Source organism: Artemia sp. Qi Xiang Cuo, chromosome 3 (assembly GCF_049724085.1).
Source record: "Artemia sp. Qi Xiang Cuo chromosome 3, ASM4972408v1, whole genome shotgun sequence".
Classification (NCBI taxonomy): Eukaryota; Metazoa; Arthropoda; class Branchiopoda; order Anostraca; family Artemiidae; genus Artemia; species Artemia sp. Qi Xiang Cuo.
In genome coordinates this window covers 34,951,494-34,975,286 of record NC_142796.1, presented here as the reverse complement: position 1 = coordinate 34,975,286, position 23,793 = coordinate 34,951,494, and the positions used below count along the sequence as shown (strand labels likewise).

Here is a 23,793-nt window from a genome sequence, read left to right as displayed (position 1 = left end):
AGCTTAGCATGAGACAACACAAAAGAGAAGTGACAGAATAGATGGAGAATATATAATTTGGGCTATATACTTGCACATTAGGGGGATGGATGGGTTTTCGTAAAGTATTTGGACAGTGGGAAGTTGGAAAACAATTTTTACTTCATAATATGCAGAATAATTGCACCTAACACATTAGGCATGCATACCCACTATACTTTACCCCCCCCCCCCCTGACGTGCAAATATATAGCCCAAATTTGTTTCGAAAGTGTTATATTTTTATCACACTTAGGTATATTTCATTAGGATTGAGCGTCAGAGAAACATATTAGGTAGGGGTTAGCGGTTATATCATACAGGTACCAGATTTTTGACTTTAATTCGGCATTTTTTTGTTTATATTTGACTTGGGAGGAAGCACTATAATTAATTTTTCTCTGGGCACCAAAAACCGCAGAAACGGCTCTATGTACCAGCCACAGTTCATTGACCACATTCCAGGTCAGTAGTGTCAGCAGATTTATTCCTATCATTGCCGTTTTCCCCTACCTTCGTCACTGGCTTCATTACTGTTAACGCTAAAACATATTACCATTGACAAAAGAAGACCTTGAACTTTGAAAATCCTTAAGCCCTTATAGCAGAACTTTTGCTCCTAAGAACCATAAAAAATCTTTATTTTATGGGGCAGCACATACAGTTCACAAGCCCTTGTTTTAACTATAATTTTGAACACTCAGCTATAACACTGCTTGGGAAAAAACATTCCCTGAGACATAGTTACTCCAGATTTTCTCTGAAGGGTCCCAAACTGAATTCTTGAAATAACATCGTTTAAAGTAAAAGCTCTTTAAAACACAGTTTTGTAATAAATAGTATCTCTGTGTTAAAAATATGTCTATTTTTAGGTTCTGTCGAAGGAGATTAGTTTTTCATATCCGATAAAAAGTGCAATGAAAAAGACAAAAACAAAGCAGCATAAAATTAACAAGCTCTTGTTTAAAGGTCTAAGAGCCTTTGACCCGAAGGCGAGCACTAATATAAGACAAGCTTACAAACACTGACAGACAAATAAAGTTGCCAGTTGGAGTGACGACTGCTTGTCAAGGTCTTTAAGTTACTTTGACAGGAGTTTGATGGTTTTATGAGGCCATGTTTATAACTCCATGATAGAATTTGTCAGGTGATTTATATAACCTTACGGCATCTACGAAGAAAAAAAAATGACGACTTTGCTATGACGGCTTTATTTCCGTTCAATTTACGTTTAAATTTATTTAACTGGTGTATAAAAGGAATTCAACCATTGGGACTCGTGCCTTCAAATAAAAAAAGAAGATCCGTTGCCCCAACAGAAATAGATAGGATAAAATATATAAGATAATAAATATACGTCGCCCCAACAGAAATATATAAATATATATATATATATATATATATATATATATATATATATATATATATATATATATATATATATATATATATATATATATATATATATATATATATAATTTTCAATAATAATCTGTTTCTTCTCTTCGATACATAGTATCGACCTTGCTTTCTATCCTCGAATTTTCCCTGCCCCGGTTTGTATATTTTTTACCCCAAGTTTTCATTCAGTAAATATAAAACAACTTCAATTTGGGTCTCCTTCAAATAAAACAAACATATGAGTTAACATTTTTCTTACATAAATGAGTTTATATGGAAATGCTGGATTTGATATAAAACTTTTTTTTAATCAGACTACAAGATATTCTTTAATTTAGCAGCCCTTCTTCCCAAATGACATAAAAAAAATATAGCATATACCTCAAATGATTTAGACTTTCAAATACAAGATAGATGAGAAGAAGAATTTTGCAACTGTATTTGTACGAACTGGAAGGATTTGTATAAAGGAACCTCCTTTAGTATAAATCTTCTCATACAAGCATCACAAATATGATAGAATATGACATAAGCTATAAAAAGATGTTTTGATCAAGCCTTATCCAGGGGGATTAGGGGGTTTGAACCCTCTCCCCTCCGAAATGTTTTTCCGACTCATAACGTAACAAAATACATAAACAAATTTTTGGTGCATTTTTCTAGTTTTCGCGAACCCGCCCCCCCCCCCCCAAAAAATCCTGGATATGGACCCGGTTTTGATGTAAAAAAAATGGATTGACAAATTCTATTTCCACATAAATACGAAGTTTAATTCGTTTGCTTTACTCTCTAAAAAAAAATTAAAAAATAAATGTACTATCAGAAAAAATATTCATAAGAAAAAATCTGAAATTCGGAAAAATGTATATTTTATTTAAAATAAAAATTGGTGCTGTGGCTCCATGGATTTTTGTCGAAATCTAATTTCTGGGGTGTATTTCCACTTTTTGTGCAACCATTATCTTGTACAATTTATTTTTTAAGGATAAATCTATTATTGACAGAAGCTAAATATTCAGACTTGGAACGAGAGTGAATGTTTTTGTAGTATCTTCTTCGATTTTTAATCTTAAATACTGGCTACCATTACTTGCCCCAATAATCAATAGTAAAAAAGCTTTCTTATGTTCCATTTGCTTGTTCATGTAAGTTGCTTGGCAACTTCATATAAGAACAGCATTAAAAGAAATCAAGTAATTACGCACCTCCCATGTAATCCTTACAGCAGTTGAGTTCACAGGAACTACTTTTTCGAGCTTAACAACTCGAGGAGACAGTGCTTCTCTTACTTGTTCCAACTCCCCTTCATCAGATGCTTCAACTGAATCAGAAATCTCAAGCCATTCTGATGGGGGACTAGGAAGACTTAAGCCATGGGAATTTTCTGCTCGTATAATAACTAAATGAGACGAGCCAGGCCGAAGGTTGGTGAGAGTAAACATGTCAGTTTGAAGCCGTTGTGCAACTGTCCGCCATTTTCCTAGAAAATGAATTGTTTTTTTTTATTTATTTGAGCAAAAAAGCACAAATAATTAAAAAAACAAATGTAAGAATGTAAAAAGAAGGAGAATCTTTATCTAACATTAAAAAAAAACTACAAAAAGCTTTTGAGTTTCGTATGCCATAATAACAGCACGAGATAAGCAAAAACTTGAAACTGACATTTTTTCCTTTCATCAATTTATCTCTCAGTAATCTTGGACGTGACTTTGTCAGGTTTCACCAAAGCTTAAAGCAGGAGCAAAATTAGCCCTTTTACTCCAAAGAGTAAAAACAAATAAATAACATTCACTATAGAGGAGTCGTTACAGCAAAGAGGCACACGTTTTTGAGCATACAACTCAAAACCAGGAGGAAAAATATTGAAAATAGAGGAACTGTTTTAAGGAAGGGGCACTCATTTCTGAAGATTCATTCATTAAAGCAGGGTATAAAAAATTTATATTGCATGCAAAACAAAGCATATTATGGTGACATTTCTAAGTTTTTCATGATGGCCAAGGCCACCCGAGAATGGATCTGACTGACATATTTTTACGGATCTATCTAGTATCTGCCGGCATACATATATCACTGTATATAAATTATATACAGTGTAATCACGACTCAGTAATATTTGCCTACTACAGTCTTGGCGCGTATAAAAGCCCCTCCCATATCCTCACCCATCAACAATTCAGTGTATATTACCCTGAAACACGTATCTTGGCAGAAACTTTCTCAAAATGCCTTTGAAACCAACACGAGACTTTGAAACCTACTTGTGATTTTTAAAAAACATATATTAATAACATTGCACTACTAATTACCGACTATTATACATGTATTAGAATAAATTAATTTAAAATTAGATTATTTAAAATTTAGTGCAAAAAAGGTGAAGCCAAATTTCGCGTTCAAGAGAAATCTGACTTGTCTACCCGTGAAAAAATCTAATGTCGCTTATGTTTCTACGTTCTCCGGAGCACTTGCATCTTTGTCCGGCTTTGCATAATGGTTGAGATAGGGAATGATTGTACCGTATGAATGTATAGTGACATATATACTCTAAAAATGCTGCTTTATTCCTTCTGAATTGGAGTTATCAATTGTTTTTCATGTGTTCTTTTCCGATTATATTTCAAATCTGTTTGAAAATCAATTTTAAAATTCGCTGTTAGAAAAAGCAAAATATTTAAATTTATTTGATATAAATACTATTGAACAGATGCATAGTAGCGTTCGCATGACATAAAAAGGCGGAATTAGTGGAAAATTGCGGTGTTGAAAAATTAACGTTTTAATGCGGTGTGTGGTAAATAGTTTACGCTTCACGTGACACCTAGTCATCTGGACTTTCCCGTGACAAAGATGCAATTTGTAGTAAATAACGGATACAAAAGCAGAGTTAAAACTGATCACAACCAACGCAGTCGGCTTAGGCAGATGTGGAGAATAGTTTGTTAGACTGAGAGAAGGCATAATCAATTTCTGACAGGGTTGAGGAAAAGAGCCAGTCCTAACCGTTTTGTCTTGTGCAGCCCCTGAACATGGCTGAGCGTACCGATTATAACACGATCGGTACTGGTGCATTATATGGTCACTTCTAAAAAGTCAAGTTTGGTTAATGCTAATGAAATAAAATAAAATAGGACGAATATATAATAGTTTATAAGCAAATTTGGGCTATATATTTGCACATTGGGGGGAAAAGCATAGCATATATTAAATATGTAACTTAACCTAACCTAGGTACCTTTCCCCCCCTAAACCCCAAAAAACAATAGTTTAAATATCGTAAACGCAATGAAAACCACGCTTTGCATTGCATTTCTCTATAGCGGTCTCTTGCAATTAACCCGTCTGGCGGGTTTTTCGTGACTGGTTTCCTTGTACAATATATAAAAGTGACCATATAACGCACCAGTATCACACGATCTTTCATTGATTCGTAAGTACAAACTAAGGATGACTGTATGAACAGCAACAAACTTTTTTAGATGACAGCATGGGCGGAGACATATAAAAACAAACCCTTGGTTTGGGGTAGACACCAGGAGATTTTTAAATGCAATATTTTAAGCTATCAGGGGAAATAGCGAATCCAGGGTCGGGCACTGCTCCACAAATTCAAGATTTCCACAATTAAATTGTATAATGAGTAAACTGGGCTAATTGAGATAATTCTGTCACATTTACCTTGAAAAAAAAACAAAACATTTCAATGTACCATGCTTCTGCAATAATACGCTGGCAATGGCTGAAGACCGAAATATAACATTATGGCAGGGAGGGGAGGGGATCGAGGCCAGGGACTAAATACCCCCAAAAATACCGAGTTTATCGCACTTCTTATTAAATTATCAAATCATTTTTTTTAAAATTCACGTTAAATCAGCCAAAAAAAAATAACTGCCTTTGAAAAAGAAGCTTTATAAATTATAAATAATTTCAAATCCCAAATTATTCAATGAGAATATAAATCAAACTATCAGATATTTTTCTTCGTTGACGCAAACTATGTCTTGGTGCCTTATGTTGCAAAGATGTCAGTTGCGAAAAAATAATTAGGTTAGTAATTTTGATCAGGGTGAACGAATAAAAATCACATATCAAGACTAAGTAGGCTGTCAACACTCCGACAGACACATTTGTCAAGCACCCTTTTTCGGCTCGTCGTCTATCACACTTTCTGTGGGTGAACCAATGAGAACAGCAGGAGTTGAGGTTGGCCAAGTAAGGAGCATTTACAAAACGATCATTTCCCAGTCGGACACCCGTCTCTCAAATAACATAAGATTTTGTTTAACGCCTCATATCCGAACAGACAATTGACTGTCCTAATCAATCATAAGTACATGCTTCGCAGGGTGCAACAGAGCTAGGTAAACAGTGATTCAAGGCGGCAGGGTTGTTCTGACCTCAACTCCGGAAGTTAATACGCTAGAATCGTTGAAGAGTTTTGCTTAATGGTTGACAGATTGAATGTGAACCCCACAGGAGTTTGGCGCCACATTTTCGAAGTTGTGAGTTGACCATCCTCACAGCAAGAAGATTTAATTCAAAATGGTAGTAGAAGCATCTAGATATCTAGACGAAACAGCATGGGAAAGTCTAATAAAAGGAAACTAGTCTCCGTTCATTTCCGAGGGAAAGCAAACGATGCCGTCAATCATTACCCGACACGTAAGGAGGAATTTACTTCGGGGGAGGGGGACTTCTTTCAAAAGTTTTGAGAAGTTGTATAAGAAACATAGTAAAGTTTATGGGGAGGATAGGACCCTAACGCCTCTTCCCCTACCATCTTGCGCAAACTCTTGAGCGTTACCCAGCCAAACTACAATTACAAAACCTCAAATCGAGTCTTCTTGTCCATATTTTTTGTTTTGCTGCGCACAAGGTCGACGATAAAAGACCTCCTGGCGTCAAGGGGGTTCAGCAAGTACTGTGTTAATTTTTCTCCAGACGCCAATATCATCCAGTAACAATTTAAACGGCGTTCAGATGCATGACCAGTTAGACTTGCATGTTAAGCCATGTATCTGTCCAGACATCAATAACGAGGCAGTTGTAATGTTTACATTGTAAAATTTAGTACGGACTCTCTGTCTAGAACTTTACCAATCAGGAAGCATATTGTGCACTATATTTATCATTTGCGCTTAACAGTGGCGTCCACATGTTTGTCTGGACGAACTACCATGATAAAGAAAGTGTCTGGGCATACATATATGTTAAGACATAGAAGTCTTGTTGGACTCAAATGTGAACGCGGCTTTAATCATTCAGGAATTAATTTGTGACAAAGCAAATCTGCCTATTTTTCAGAATATTTTAGCTTTGATCCAACGCAAAAAGCACCTCAAGACTTTTAGCTGCAGTCTTTTTGTTCACTTCCCTATTTATTTGGTCAAAACCTTCTTCCAACTTTGCCAGCTTTGTATACAAGCTTTGTCTCATTTCATCTGCCAAACTTAACTATTTGGCTATCAGATAAAACTCTGCACCAAACTTACTATCTGCCAAAGCACATTTCCTGCCATTTTAGACTTCAACAAACAAAATTCCTATTTAACAAACAAAACTAAGAAGGATCTTATGTTTTCAAAACCTAGTGAGCGGCAATTTTTGTTCTTTTTTCATTTATTTTAATAAAAAAAACAAAAAGTTATTTGTCAACGGAAATACCAAGGATCTGGAAATGGGGTAATTTTTTTCCTCACAACTTCCCCCCCCATTGGCGCCCTTGGATTCGATGTTAAAATTATCATATTCAGTTGTTTTTTTTTTAGTTTCAGATGATTGCCATAGAATACTTGCGAAATGTCTGGAGAGGATATCTGAAACAATACAGTATTAATTAATAATGAAAACCAAAGAATTTTGTTACCCCTGATAAGACTTAAAAACCATCTATCAACAACAAAACAGTAGAGCTGGAAACACCCGCCAAAATGAGTAAAAAAAATGGACTTGTTCGATTTGACTTGTGAAAAAGAGAGCTTGTAAAAATTTGGCAAATCTGTTTAATTCTTTTTAGAGATAAATATATAATAGCAGTACACAATTACTCGAAGTAGGCTAGTAGAGTAAGTCGTTATAGATGAACAATGAATGTACCTATAAATTTAGTAAGGGGGCAAGGGGTGAAAACTAAAATCTGGATTGAGGAGAGCTTGTCACTTACTTTTGTGTAGTTTCCATAACCTTGGCTTTCATTAATGAATTGTGTTCGTTTTAAGCTTGAATTAAATATATAAAAAACTGTTTTTTTTCAACTGAAAATAAGGAACAACATTAAAACGAAAATAAGTTATTCTATAAATGAGGGGGACTACCCCTTCCTCAGCCCCTAGCTCTTAATACTAAAGTCTTGAAGTTCGGTCCTTTTGTTTCAGGAGTCGTTCTTAAAGAGTAGGGACAAAAAAGCAAACTTTAGCATAAAGAGCAAGGGACGAGGAAGGGTCAACCGCCTCATATACGGGATATTTTGCGTTCGTTTTTAAGTTTTAGTGTTGTTCCATACTTTCAGTTGTCAAACTTCGTTTTTTTATTGAATTTTTAACCATTTTTGGAATCATGCCAGAAAATCCCCTCCGTGTAAAATTTCCCTGGAAAAATCCCTCTAGAAAGTTTTCCTTGAGGAAAATCCCACCTCCTACAGATAAATCCCCTCGAAAAATTTCCGTATATTTCCCAGTAACAATTACTATATGTAGCAATGGGCAAACTGCATAACTTACAGCCCTTTTTTCAGTGGCTGTGGGGGTCATCTCATCCCAAGAGGCATGGTTATTTGACCTTTCAACTATGCTGAACTAAATGGCTAATTCAAAATTTTGATCGGGCGTCTTTGGGAGAAGAAGGGGCGTGGGAGGGACGTAGTTGCCATCCAATCTTTTTGGTCACTCAAAAAGGGCACTAAAATTTTCAATTTCCATTCGAATGAATCCTCTCCCAATCTCCTAGGATAGTTGGTTCAATACGAACACCCCTGACAAAAAAAATGCATCCGTGATATTTCTTCTGGCAAAAATTCAAAATTGCATATTTTTATAGATAGGAACTTGAAACCACTCCAGTAAGACAGTGGCAGTTCTAGGCCTGAGCAGGGGGGCAGCTCCCTCTCCCAAGTTTTTCTGATATCTGACATCAAATTCCTTTCATTATATATAAAAGGAACCCTGTGGTATACTTTCACCACCCAGATTATGAGGACTAAAACGGCTACTGCAGTAGAGAGGACCCTACTGATATACTGAATCTAATGTTTTTTTTACTTTTTTTCAAAAATGATTCGAATTTTTATTTACTTTTATAGGGTGTTTCTCTTTTTTTTAGAAAACCAGACAAATTTCCTGAGGCTCGTACCTTTTGTTACCACGAACTATTTGATTATTCTATGACTTAATTTATGCGTCTTCAGCTTTTAAAATTACAATTACATTAAGGTTTTAATGGGATTACATGGATGAAGTCTCTCCTAGATATATATCTATGTTTAGTGACAGTGGGAAGGGCACTGAAACAGTTCTATCGTATAGGATATGTTTTAGAGCACCCCTCATCTTACAAAAGAGTTTCGCAAGAAGAAAATATGAATAAAAAAAAAAAAAAAAAATTTACACATTCATGCTAAAAGATACAAATTTTCGAGCCATCTAAACCTTCTAAAAAATCTAACACTAAAAATTTTGTGCTTGGAGGAGCTAGAACAGATAAATTCTAAGACATATAGTAAAATCATACTGCTGTAAATTGAAAAAAACAGATTTCCATAGCAATAGCTCTTTGACTCGCTTATTTATTAAACCACAATTGCGACGTGGCGCCTTCTAAACCATTACAATTTGAGCAATGAATTTCACGATTGTTGACATGAATTTCAAGTCGCCTATAAATTTTAGAACAGGATAATTTACAAGTAGCCCGTCTTCTTTAGATGTTTCATTAAGTTAAAACTACGTATTACTATTAAAGCCGTTTAGCCTGAAAAACCAGGATTCAAATGAACGAAGGCACGCTCTCAATCTGTTTTTTGTTCAATGCAAGTGTATAATTTAGAGTTAATTACAAAATAATGAATAGCTAATTTGCGTGCTAAAAAAACATTACCAAATTGCACTCAACCTGAAATAGGACTAATTCAAGAATAGCCAAATAGCCAAAATGGATTTCACATTGGAAGATAGGGTAAAGAACTAATCGGTCGTTTGAACCCTACCGTCAATCCCAACTAGACTGCCCCTGCCAATCCACGAAGTGTTGCAGCACCTCTAACTCATGGATGAGAGTTGCAGGACGATACAAGAGACAATATATATGGTTGGATTCGAACCGTCTAACGGCGCAACGTAATTCGCAGCTCCTGAAGGTCAAATCGAGCCCAGCAAGGCCGTATTTAGGGGAGGGGTAAGGGAATTTGGACCTCCCGAAATGTTTATCCGACTCGTAGAAACGTAATAAAAAATGTTTTGATGGGTTTTTTAAAGTTACCCTCCCGAAAAAAAAATCTTGGATACGACCCTGGAGCCCAGTCATCCGGTACCAAAACAAGGTTTTGCTGAATGACAGTCGTCAGTGTGTCAAGTAACTATACTGATAAAAAAAATTGAATACCTTAATACCCCCTTCTTCTACAAAGACTGGATCAGTTGCATTTTGTAAAAAGACCAACCTAAGAGCCAAGCTCTTATTCCCCACCAAGCTGTATTAAGATCTGACGCCACATTCTGACAAGTGTTCTTATGACAACAATTTAGTCACCCTCCTTTTTCCTTCACAACAGAAGTTGGATCGATCCTGGATCGATAGTTGACATCCAACAACCCTTTTTCGTATATATCCTGAGGACCATAATTCAGAGATGCCCAATTTCATCACCCCCACCCCTCAGAGGTTAGATGGATCTTGGACCATGAAAGAGACAAACTAGGACATTAACGGTTCGATCTTATCAGCTTAGACTGATATCGAACAACCTCTTCTGGTATATTTCCTGATGAAATTTTTTTTGGATTCCCTCCCCCTAATGGGGTCGGACCATGTCCTGACCCCAAAGTCCCACGTGCAAATGAGATGGTAGATGTCAGGATCATAAGAATGTGCTCCTCCCCCTCCTCTATTAGCCAGAGAGATAGGATCAGATCTGTAATTCGAAAAAAAAAACAAGCAGGACGCTAACTCTTGCTCCCCATTCTATTATATTTATATCTGAAAATCCGTTCAGGCGATGCCATAATGACAAGAATATAGGGACTCCCTCTCCAAAATTAGGACTGCTCTTTCTCCTTTCACATAGATGTTGAACCGATCTTTGACTTTAAAAAGAGGAAATAGCACATAAAATTTTAATTCTGACTAAGTTAGACCAAAAGTATCCACATTTATGCCTATAGGTTGAAGGAGAGGGAGGAGGCTTCGGAAAAACAGGCAGCAAATCTAAGCAAGTTTCACAAAGTCAATATATTATATAAGACTCTAGTCAATCAACTTCAGCCTTACTAAAAAAATACACAAAGAAGACTTGTACGATGTGGCATAAAAAATACCTTTCGTTTCTACTGGTCCATCAGTGCTAAGTACTTCTATCATATAACCAAGAAGAGGTGAAGCACCGGTTCGTGAACCACTCCTCCAGGTGACAGTTAGTGTCGACGAACCTCGACTAAGAAGACGAGGCTGGGAAGGTGAACCAGGAAGCGCTAGAGGATCATTTGTGCTTCTGAAGAAAACGACATTTGGGTTTGTTGGTGACTCAATGGAAAGAGTGGAGCTCCATGATGTTTCCCCTCCGCTGTTTCGAGCAATACACATGTATGTACCAGCATCATTTTGTCGTAAGTCTGAAATTTAAAAATTAACTTTATTTAGATTTATTAGCACCTTAAGCTTATAACACAGCTGTACCCTACGCTGATGGCCTCTACAGAGATTTGCGTAAATTGCGTTTTATAACCCTGGAATTGGAAGACACGTGCTACTTCTTCGATTAGTCTATGATGCCTATTTTGACGAAATTGTAGATAAACCATCGAAAAGTCAATTGAAGCAGAAAAAGATATATCTATTAAAGTCTTATGTTGAGAGATTGCTTCACTTATTTACATAGATTACGCTACCTATGTTACCGTGAATGTCCGGAATTGGTGAATGTCGACATTCACTGGTGAATATCCGAAATACGCTTTTTTTCTCCTTGGATTTAGTTAGCGTTTGCCAGTCAACATTTTCTTTTCTTGTAGTTTGTGCAATGCGTCATTTAATGCAAGGTCTGATGATGACAGGCTAGGGTTTGGCTCCTAAGGTTTTTAACCAATTTCTGACATTTATAACCCATGTTAACCTAATCTAATTCAATCTAACCCAACCTAACTTTTACCATCAAAGCTTGCATAAGACTAAAAAGGCTGATTCGCAAAGCTAATTGAATCCAAGCAGAGAAAAGGGAATTTCGGACATTCACTGGTGAATGTCGACATTAACCATATTTTGGACATTACGGTAACAACTACACAGATTTACGCAGTTGTTGCAGAGTGATTGTGGATTTTTGTTCTCCGATTGTAAGACAAAGAATGCGTTACCAGAGAGATCATATTCCCTCCGAATTGCATGATAAGTGAAACGCTACAAGAAAGCCCGCATACAAAATAACGAAGCCATGTGACTGAACATACTTGGCTTCTTACTCTATAATGCTTCTACTAGATTAAAAATTATTCATGGTAAGAAATTTATATCCCTTGTCGACACCTACCTAATTATAAGAAGTGTTGCTTTAACGATTCGTAGCGACCTTTTGGGAAAAAAAATGAATTAATTATATTTATTAACGGGACTGGAAAAATTGCTTTGAAAATTTTGACTAGGTCTTTGTTGTGATTCACTTTCATCACTTCATCGAGAAACTGAACAAGAAAGTAAATGAAGACAATCTTCGGTAACAATATTACACGTTCAGATACAAGGGCAGTTTTGGAAGAATAAGTTTTGTATAAGGAAAAACAAATCTATTCTTGAAGCAAACAATAGATAAAAAGATTGAAAAAAATATCTAGTTCATTATTATTTTATTTAGAATAAAACTAAACCAATATCTAAACCAGTATTGAGTAAATCTCATTACTGTAAATTAAAAAGAACACAAATGGGATAGTGTGGAAAAGAGATTTATCAACGTACTGACGTGCTACAATATTTCTACAATCCGAACCTTTATTGTGACCCATATATCAAATAAGTAAATATCATTAAAAAAGAACTCTCGATCCAGCAGAGATATAAAGATAAAAAAAACGCTAATCAATAAAAAGGACCTAAGGCCAGATATATCCTGAAGATTGAAAATATTCAAGACCATGAAGATAGTCAAGAAGCAGATTGGTGTGAACACTTCGAATTTAAATAAAATACTTATTTCTAATTAAGCTCTGCAACTAAAGACTGTGGCATGAGTTGGGGGGTACAGTGGCATTTGCTACCAATATTTTTTTGCCCTCAACCTCACCCAGGATTTTGAAAAAGAGCTTTTTGGTATTTCCCTAAAAAAGAAAAAAAACTACAAAATTACCAACCCACTAGACTGAGAAATAATTTCACCCTCCCCTACATTTTCGAGAATTGACGTCACTGCAAACAGCCAGGTAATTTTTGGTTTGGAGTTTTTCCCTATGCTTGATAATACTAAGCCTACGTCTAATAATTCTCGGCAACGGAAATGCCCAAATGTCAATGGATTGACAATGCACGGGTATCTTACTTTACCTAGCATACACACTAGAATATCGTAATGATTTCTTATGCGTCAAAGTTTATTTCATTAGCCTCTCCTGTCTAAGGTATGGTCATTATCCCAGAACTGTGAATTTAATTTGCTTAATTTTGTTGCAAAAACAACATTTGGCCTCAAGGTCTATTCCCTAGCCTTTCTACCCAGGGTATATTTTAGTTTCGTTGTCATAACTGTGTCAAATTTCTTTACTGTGATAAACCTTCATGTTTCAAATAAAAAAAAAGCAGAATGCTGATTCAACCTTAATTTTTTTCTTCCAATTTGACACATAAATAAAAGTCCGTTTGGCAATGGTTAAGCATAGGGCATGGTTGCCAGAACAGATTTTTTCTTTTTTTTAATGAGACAATTTGTTCCTGGATAAATAAAATTCCAAGTCCGGATTTAAGAACTTCAGTATGTTATAAAAAGAACTTGTCAGGAAAAAAAAGTTCACTTGGTTGAACTGAATTTTGTTGAGTTCTTAAATTTCCGAGAACAACTGCAAAAATGGATTTCGAGAAAAGGAAAGCCGTTTACCGTTAGCTAATATCGTTAATAAAGTTGAAAAGTCTCAAAATTCAGCAATGAGGTTTTAGTGGTTCACTGTCATTTTATTATCCTTTTAAAAGTGATCCTCTATTAAACTAAAGTAGGAACGCAATGAAAAACATACAGCCTATATTTACTTCAAGCATTTCAGGGGATACATCCAAGGCCGTACCCAGAGGGGGGGGGGGGGTGGGGGGTTTGATCCCCCCCCCCCCGAAATGTTTGTCTGACTCGTAAAAACGTAACAAAAATGGATGTAACAAATTTGGTATGCGTTTTTTGAGTTTTTTGTGTACCCCCCCCCCAAAAAAAAAAAAAAAAAAATTTTTTAGTAAAACCACCTCCGAAGAAATCCTGGATACGGCCTTGGATACATCTATCAATATGGTTTTATGTGAAGAGTAGGGATGGGTCAGATATTAATATGACATCTTTTCAGGCCAGATTTTATAGATTTTACTAATGCGGCTGTTTTTTCGACCAGTCCGTATCCATTTAGCTCCTTTCCCGGTGTGAGATTAGACGAGAAAATACATTTGCAAAGATCCGGGAACAGTAAAAACATGTTCAGGATGGCGAACATGGTCCAGCATTCTCATTTGCTTAACGACCAGTGTCACTGTTTTGTTAATCTACTTCGAACTGGAATCATTTGTATCAAATATGAGACTATGTTTCAAATTTGGACCAAAAGTAGCATGGAACAATGATTTAGCTCATAAAATAGTAGCATTCATTGGCTGTCAGTGATGCCTTGAATAAAGGTATAAAATACCACTTCCGTTGATTAGTTGAAAGTGATCTCATACAACCGATTTCATCCAGTCAAAGCTAATTCCACGTTACTGTTGGGTTAAATTTGAGACATATGGTGCAGTTTTTAATATTTGCCTTACAACGCATATGCATTGACAGTATGCAAGCACAATGGTCCAAAATTGCGGTACTGAGGTGTATATTTCTGAAATGAGTGCGATATATGTGAACGATGTTCGCTACCTTGATTTTTCCATGAAACTTAAAAGAGCTGCAAACTCCTAAAAATACTATAATAACAAACAGGAAAACCCCTAAAACAACTATAATAACAAACAGTAAAATAAAAATCAATGTAAAGATAATACATCAACAATATAAGTGATGTGAAACAATAAATGTAAAAGAACCGTAGGTAAAGTAGTGAATAAAGAGAACATCAATAAAATAAACAAAAAAAGGTACTTTCCCATTATATGGGCACTTCTAAAAAGTCACGTTAGGTTAATGCTAATGAAATAAAATAAAATAGGATGAGTATATGATAGTTTATAAACAAATTTGGGCTATATATTTGCACAATAGGGTGGGGGGGAGTGGTGGGTAAAGCATTGCATATATTAAACACGTAACTTAACCTAACCTAGGTATCCCCCCCCTAAACCTCAAAAAACCATAGTTCAAATATCGTATACGCAATGAAAACCGCGCTATGGATTGCATTACTCTGAAGCAGTTTCTTGAATTTACCCGTAAAAAACGGGTTTTTCGTGACTGATTTCCTTGCAAATGCCCATATAATGGGAAAGTACAAAAAAAACACTAAAGACAAGAACAATAAAACTATTAGAGATAATATCAGTGCTGATGACAGTGATTTCAATAGAAAACAAATCCATTAATACTAGCAATTATAAAAGCCTATAATTGCCCATTGCGACTCGAAAGTAAACAAATAATTTTGCCATGCCCGAGCAAAGAAACAACATTCTCCTATCTATATATGCATCCTATGCCGCACAATGCTGTGATAGCTGTAATTACGCCATTCAATAAAAGTGCTAATAGTATACCGGTCGGTTATTCGCTTTTACAAGAGGACTCATTTAATTTCCTTATCATATTAAAGTCTCATTCTCAACATTTAATGACAATAAATAATCACCGTTTATTAGAGAATTCTTTGCAAGGTTTTCCCACATTTCAGGAAAACAATACACTATTCTGCGTTTTGGGCGACTGTTTTGTGATGTAAATAGTGACTGAAAGAGTTGGGCTTTGTAACTTTGCGGCTTTATTCTGTCTAAAGGGCTGGGCACACGTAGCTGATTTCGGGAACTGATTTCCAAATCAGCGCCGATTTTAAAAGAAATCAGCGTCGATTTGAGGTTGAAAATTTTCTAGTTTTCAGCACCGATTTACAAAATCAGCGCCGATTTTCACCATGATCATCACAAAAAAATAGGGATACAAATAAAAAGTCAGCCAAAGATATATGTGTGAAAGACCCCGCTACTGAGCTGCGAACTAAGCTGAGATCAATCTTGCAACTATTAATAAACTCCAGTTGATTAATTGTGTCCATGATTTTTTGTTTTGAAAATCTCGTGCCATAAAATTTTTTTTCTACCAATTTTTCTTACTGCTATCGTTTGTCCACTGATGCTTAAATTGGTTCCCGAAATCAGCTGTGTGTGCCCAGCCCTTAAGGGCGGCTTTCCAACTTAAATTGTGTCTATAGCAACTTCGGTTAAAAAAAAAAAAACACAAAAAAAACAAAAAAAAACGAAAATTACAACAAATAGGCATATCTTCAATTATCAAAAGAAACAGAAAAACGAAACAAGAAACAGGAAAAACGATCTCTTTTTTTATTTGATGGGTGGAATAGAGAAATTTTTGAACACCTTCGGCAAGAATACCAGCAGTGCTTTTTTCTGAAGGAGGGGATACAACCTGAGAATTTCCCTTGACTTTTGTTCTCATTCTTGTCAGAAGAGCCCCGTAGACCCATTCTGACCTCAAACTTAACACAAATAAAAATACAATATTTTGACAAGAGACTAAGCAGAAATTCACTTTAAGCATAGAAGGGGTAAAATTTAATGAGATTTTCCCTTAAAGTCTTTGGGAAGATTTTTATTTCGGAGAGGAAGAAGGATATAAGACCCATCACCGATAAAGTAGGTCAACTGCCAACCATGGCCGTATCCAGCGAGGGGGGGGGGGTTAGAACCCCCCTCCCACCCGAAATGTTTGTCTGACTCGTAAAAACGTAACAAAAATAGACATAAACAAATTTTGTATACATTTTTTTTAGTTTTTTTTTGTACAAACTCCCCTCCCCCCAAAAAAAAATTGAGTAAAACCCTATCCGAAAAAAAATCCTGGATACGGCCCTGCTGCCAACTATAGTTGCTTGACTTACTTGACTTAACGCTCTTGCTCAGCAGGGTCGCCAGCGTAGAGGGAACTGGTTGACAGCGCTGTCAGCGCTGTCAGTCTTCTCCAAGCAGCCCTGTCCAGGGCTAAGGATGGGGCCTCATTTGGGTCGATGTTGCGGTTGAAACAAAACAAAGACACAAAAAATAAAGTATGCATTCGTATTGCAGCTATATTAAAATACAATTACCTTCAATTCGAAGTGCACCACTTTCTGTAATCCCAAATCTTCCTTCTGGAATAATAACTCTTCCATCTTTTATCCATGTAGTAGTTGCTGCTTCCGCCTCACACTGAAGTGTTCCAAGGGATCTTAAAGGTAACGTTTGGTTGGCAGGGCCAATAGAAATAACTGGAGGAATTTTGGCCAGCCGGCGACTTACAAGGAGAAGACGAGTCGGTGAAACATCTGCACCGCCAGGATTGACAGCAACACATATGTACGTACCAGCATCTTCTGGTGTTACCTCCTAGAATTGAGAGATAAATGTAAAATAATATTCTTAATCATGGATTATGACAAAATATTTTTCGCTTTTATGGAAAAAGAAACTCGTTACGGAATATGATAAAACGGTGGCCGGCGTTTACCCCCGCAGAAAATCCCCATCGGAAAATACCCCCCTCCCCCTCGGCTGGTTGGTCTCCAATCACTTTTGTCTTATAAAAAAAAGGACTGGTGAGGTGTGGATGAGGAGGGGGCAGCCCCCCTCCTATGCGGAATAAATTCTGCTCATTTTGGGGTTTAATGTTACTATTTGTTTTCGTAATAACAGCGTAGACCAGTGATATTCCCAGAAATCATAAGGGAGCGGATGCCAATTTCACATTTTTGATGTATTTTTAAAGTTTCTTTTGCCCCCCCCCCCCGAAAAAATACCCCCACCCCCAGAAAAAATTCTACCTCCATCTCCGCTTGTCTCTCCCTTAGAACTAATTCTGTATTTATCTGGTGGCTCAATGAGAGCTGGGATGTTTTAGCATTAAAATGCACCCTTTGGGGTATCTCCCTCCCTTACTAAATACAAAACAATCAGAGAACCCGATTGTAGAAGTTTATGCGCCTTTTTAAGTTTTGTAATTTTTTTACTGCTTACAGATAGTATTTGTTACTGGAAAACATACGGACATTTTTTGCGGGGGAGTTTTCTGCAGGCGGGATTGTCTGGGGGAATTTTCAGCGCGGAGAAAATTGTTTTTAATACTTTCCTTTCAGCAGGGATGTATTTTCCACTGGGGGTATTTTCCGGATGGAGTATTTTCCTTGGGGTGGTAGTTTTCGGGGGGGGGGGGGTTGCTAAAACCCCTAAAACCAATCAAACAGCTCGTGATAACAAGTAAGTAAGGAGCGACATAGCCAAATAATAACCAAGATTCTAAAAAAAAAAATTGGATAACAATGGACATATCAAAAGGATTGGCTTTTTTTGTTGATTCCAAATATATAATAAATTTTTTACGTTTAATGTTAACCATAAAAAGCTACGCGCCTGAGAATATTTTCCGTATTTGGAAAAAGGGGGGTGAACATCCCCCCCCCCAAAAAAATCGAAGCAATCTTGATGAAACTCACATCATCAGATTCAGCATATTATAGAACCCTACTGTAGAATTTTCCAGGTCATATCTGCAGAAATGTGGAATTTTGTATTTTTTGCCAGAAGAAATATCACGGATGTGTGTTTAGTTTTTTTTTTCCCAGAGCTGATCATATCCAACCAAAGGTCCTAAAATATCAGGAGAGAGCGTATTCGAGCTGAAATTAAAAGTTCTAGTGTCCTTTTTCAGTGACCAAAAAGATTGGTTGGCAACTAGCCCCCCTCCCACGTCCAATTTTTCCTCAAAGACATCCAATCAAGATCCTAAGATAGCCATTTCATTCAGCATAGTTGAAAGGTCCAATAACTATACTTTTTGTGATGACATGACCCTCCATAGTCCCTGGGGAAAGGGTTGTAAGTTACACAATTTGCCCATATTGTTCACGTATAGTATTTGTTATTTGGAAATATATATTTTTTTTGTGTAGTTTATTTTTGCAGGGAAAGGAAGATTCTCCGCGTGGAGAATTTTCCATGTTGGTGAAAGTTTCCTGGGGAAATTTTACAAGGGGGGGGGAATTCCTGACATGATCTGAAATATGGCCAGAAATTAACTATAAAAAACAGTTTTTTTTCAACTGAAAGTAAGGAGCAGCATTAAAAGTTAAAAAAAACAGAAATTTTTCGGTATGTAAGGGGGGCTGCCCTTTCCTTAACCCTCGCTCTTTACGCTGAATTTTTTTTTTGTCCTGATTCTTCGACTACTCAAATACAAGGAATGTTGATTTTCAACCAGAAGTAAATTTAAAGAGCCACAAGACTTTAGCAAAATAAGCAAATAATCAATTTAAAAGGTTTCCAATAAACAATTTTGAACGCAATTCGGCAATTGCAATTGCCTAATGAACGTCAAAAATTACAAAACCCAATTTCAAGCAGCTTATTAAACGTGGAGTAGGCAGTATGGTTTCTAACAATAATAAAGTTTTAGCTCATCATAGCAGCTCGAAAAATGTTAAAAAGGCTATGTTGACATTCCTATTTATGTACTGCTTCCAAACTGAACAGTAAAATTTGCAATTATTTTTACTAACTGGTGGTACAAGTGCGAACTTCTAAATTGGAGTAATTATAGTAAAATACCTAAAGTTTAGTGTAGTTACTAGTTTTTTTGCAATTTTTCAGAAATGAGCACTCCAAAAGCTTTAAAAACAGTAATTACATACTTGACAAAGAGGTTCTCGTGTTTATGAAGCTAATATTTAAGAGTTTTCAAAATAATTTTTTGAAAATATTAAACTTGGAATTGTATTTTGAGCGTTTTGAAAAGCCCAGTATGCAATATTAACATGTTTCACTAATGTCTTCCGGTTCCAACCAAGGACTGTATTCAAGAGTTTCTTAGCTTGCTGTTTATAACTTGCTGGTTAAAATTGCAGCATGGGAGTGAAAAATCAAACCACAGTAGAGGCACATATTCCACAAATAACGTTTGATGTTCATAAATTTTGTAGCTATTTTCTGAGTTTCTGAGCTATTTGTCTGTAAGAAAGAGATTAATGTAGAAATCAAGGCTTTTTGTTCGGGGTGGGGGGTGGGGGGGTTACAGTAAAGAACTTTAAAAAACGCATCGAAAATCTTTTTATGTGCCTTTTTGATTACGAGTCAAGCAGCAATTTCGGGGGAAGGGGGTTTAAGCCCCATAGCCCTCTGGATATGACCATGCATTGAAATCAAAGTAAAAAAAAATTAAATAAATAAATAATACGTGCACATTTTAAAAATCGTATTTTATTTGTTACAAAGGTATGTAGGCTATTTAAGAATTTTGGCCTCAGTGGCTATGAACCTAAAAATCCCTCATTTTTAATCCCCCGAGAAAAAACACACTCCGTGTGCAAAAATGGGAATATTTCTTATTTTTGTAAGAAAGGGCTTTAAACTTCCACTCTAGAGTTCTTAGACATGTTGAATTTGTTGATTCAGTTTGATCAACAACATACCTTTTTTTAAATACGTTCTTCTCTGTATTCTAAATTCCACCTATTTATTTGTATTAATGCCTTGTAATCGATAACGTTTAATTAATGAATTTTAAACATTTGGGATCAGCGTTAAAAGTAAATTCTGCTGGTGCATATATCGTTAACAACGCTTCGGTTACTATTGAAACTTTTTATTTTATTTCGGTTCTTTCCTCGCCGTCTCTAACCGTTAACAAGCTGATATCTTATATAAGCTTGTTTATCAAACAGTTCGTGGTAACAAGCTGTAAGTAAGGAGCGATCCGGCTCAAAAGTAACCGAAACTCTAAAAACCGGAATTTTGATACCCATAGATACATCAGTAGAATCAGATTTTTATGCTGATTTCAAATATATAAGTTTCATTAAGTTTAGTTTTACCTATCAAAAGTTGCGCGCCTGAAACATTTTGCCTGATTTTGAAAAAAAGAAAGAAACACCCCCTTAAAGTCATAGAACTTTAATGAAAATCCCACAGTCGGATTTCAAGCTCCTATCTGCAAAAATGTGGAATTTTGTATTTTTTGTCAGAAGAAATATCACGGATGCGTGTTTATTTTAATTATTTTTGTGATTTTCCCTGGGGTGGTCGTATCGATCCAGTAGTCCTAGAATATCCTAAGAGAGCTCATTTGAACGGAAATTAAAAGTTCTAGTGCCCTTTTAAAGTGACCAAAAAAATTGGAGGGCAACTAGGCCCCTCCAATGCTCATTTTTTCCCCAAAGTCACCCAATAACAATTTTGAGATAGCCATTTTGTTCAGCATAATCGAAAATCTAATAAATATGTCTTTGAGGATGACTTAATCCCCCACAGTTCCCGGGGGAAGGGCTTCACGCTAAAGTTTTTTATTGTTTAAAAAAAACAAAGTTGTGAGACGGAGTCAAACTAGCGAGGCGTTGAGGAGGGGACAGCCCCTTTCATATACGAAATAATTTCTGTTCGTTTTAAGTTTTAATGTCGCTCCTTACTTTCAGTTAAAAAATCTTGTTTTTTTAATTTAATATTCATTCAATTTTAAATTCACTTATTAACAAACGCGGAGATTTAAAAAAAAATTAAATTTCTGCAAAAACATGTCTTCAAAGATAGGGATTTCTATGTTAAGAAGACAGAGAAGCAATTTCCCTTTGAAAGAAATCTCATTTCCACTAACGACCAATACAAGGAAATCGAGAAAGTAAGTCCCCCTTTATTGGTTATATAAAACACTGTTTTCTGAAGATAAGGTTACTGTCTCGAGTTAAGTCCTCAGGGACTAAAGCTAAGCCTTCTTTAATTTTTCTTCCAAGATTAGAATCAATGGATCGGTAGTCTGAAGCAAGCGCAAAAGACTCACTGAAAGTTCTAAGACAAAGGAAAAGACATGGTGAACACTTCCAGGTGAAAACCGAGCCAAAAAGTTTCTTATACATTTTTTAAAGTCTTTTTGTTTCTCGGAAGGGTTCTTGTCAGTGTTCATTGGGGACATCCCTATACAACATATCTGTTCCTACGACACCCTTGAAAATCAGTGAAAATGCGTGCATAAAAATAAATTTTGGATATTTCAGGCATCACCCCCCTTAAAATACTTGAAAAACTGAATTTTTTAATTCCAACTACCATCCTGGATGCATTGGTACAAGAGTATAAAACTGGAATGTGAAAAACGGGGGTTGAAGGAAGGAATTGTAGCCTTCCTTAAATAGCGTAAAATATAAGTTACATTTAAGAGGTCCTTGGTTCAAAGGGTTTGTAGTAAAAAAAAAAAAAAAAAGGAAAAAAAAAAAAAAAAAAAAAAAAAAAAAAAGTGTACATAACAACCCTTGTCAATAGAAACCAAAATCCTAACAATCTGAGTTTTAGTTATTTGCAAAAACAAAGTCTATTATTTATACCGATTCTTAATATGCAGAACTTACTTATTTCAAATAAGGTATTAGCTTATCAAAAGGTGTTAACATATTAAAATTCATAAGTTTTTTTATGCCCATTTTTGTTTGTTTGGGGGATTCTATAAGACATCAAGTCCTAGATTATTGAAAGAGGGTTCGTTCGAATAAAATACAAAGATATAGCGCCACTTTTAAGTCGCAAAAGAGATCGCAATACATAAACGTGTCCAATTCCACGATTTTGGTCCGTAAAATAAAAGCCTGGCCCGTGTCGGGCCGAAATGTTATGTAGCACACAGTCGAAGAACTGTTGAAAAGATATTTATATACCCTTCCAGTCTCAGAGATGAAGCTGGCATATATATATATATATATATATATATATATATATATATATATATATATATATATATATATATATATAAATACGTGGGTGCCGGCAGGGGGGCCATGGTCCCCTGGAAATTTGGGACTAAAAAGTAACTGTGAGGAAACGAAAGGAAAGAGAACCGAGTAGGGAAAAACCATGGATAAATGTGCGTTACCCCATTGTTGGCTACCTGCCAATAGGTTTTGACCCTTAATAAGGAAAATATAAGTTCTAATTTGTGACTGAGTGACTCCTATCCAGTTTTCAACAAACATTTTTTCTGTATGATTTGGTTAGAGTAAAAAAAAAAATCTTCATGGGAATGAGTAGTAAGTAAATAACGATACTTGTCAAAAACGAAAGTATATGAGCCTAACTATTGACAACATTAAATCAAAGAATCAGCTAATTACAGTTATCCTAAATATTTATTTGCTTTTTAGTAAGTAGTACAGTTATTAGTAGACAAGAAAGTTGGTATAATTATAGAAAACACAACGAATGGAAAACAAGTTAATGAGGAGCAATTTCAGTAAAAAAATAATCCGTCAACTTTTGCTTGCATTGCAAGAGTACCTATGAACTGATATTTGAAGCCACTATAATCACAAATGTTTCCCCTCAACGGAATGGAGGGAATTTCTGTATTTCCCCCTGAACGGATACGTTTTTTGTATTTTATTATCATTTACTTTTTTTTTTACCAGGAGTGATTGTATTGATCTAGTTGTCACTTTGAAAAAGATTGAATATTTTACATTTATGAAATATGAAGGTGCCAAATATATTGGTTTTTGGTATTCAAAATTAAAATATTGAATTATAATTTTTATTTGATTTCTTTAATCTTAGTTTGAATGTTTTACTTTTAACAAACTACTTTGAAAATGGGTTACTTAAACACTGTGTTTAAGTGTTTATAAGAACACTGAGTCTAAAGGCATTAAATATTTTGGTGTTTGATAACCAAGTTCGTAACTACCGATATTATTAAAAAAATATCCGTCCAGCCCTTAGGCATTGCTCAACAGAACTGAAGGCTGGGAGTTTATATCTTAG

The 23,793-nt window shown here is 35.7% G+C and overlaps 1 protein-coding gene across 1 annotated transcript in view; it reads right to left on the bottom strand.

Moving 5' to 3' along the window:
• LOC148954037 (protein sax-3-like) overlaps positions 1-23,793 on the bottom strand; it is a 174,407-nt gene that overhangs the window by 48,168 nt on the left and 102,446 nt on the right. Inside the window, exons 9-11 of the mRNA XM_089085753.1 lie at positions 17,112-17,391; positions 10,950-11,243; positions 2,625-2,899 (exon numbers count right to left, since the gene is read on the bottom strand). Of these exons, the coding sequence (XP_088941879.1) occupies positions 2,625-2,899; positions 10,950-11,243; positions 17,112-17,391 (849 nt within the window). The remainder of the gene's footprint in view (positions 1-2,624; positions 2,900-10,949; positions 11,244-17,111; positions 17,392-23,793) is intronic.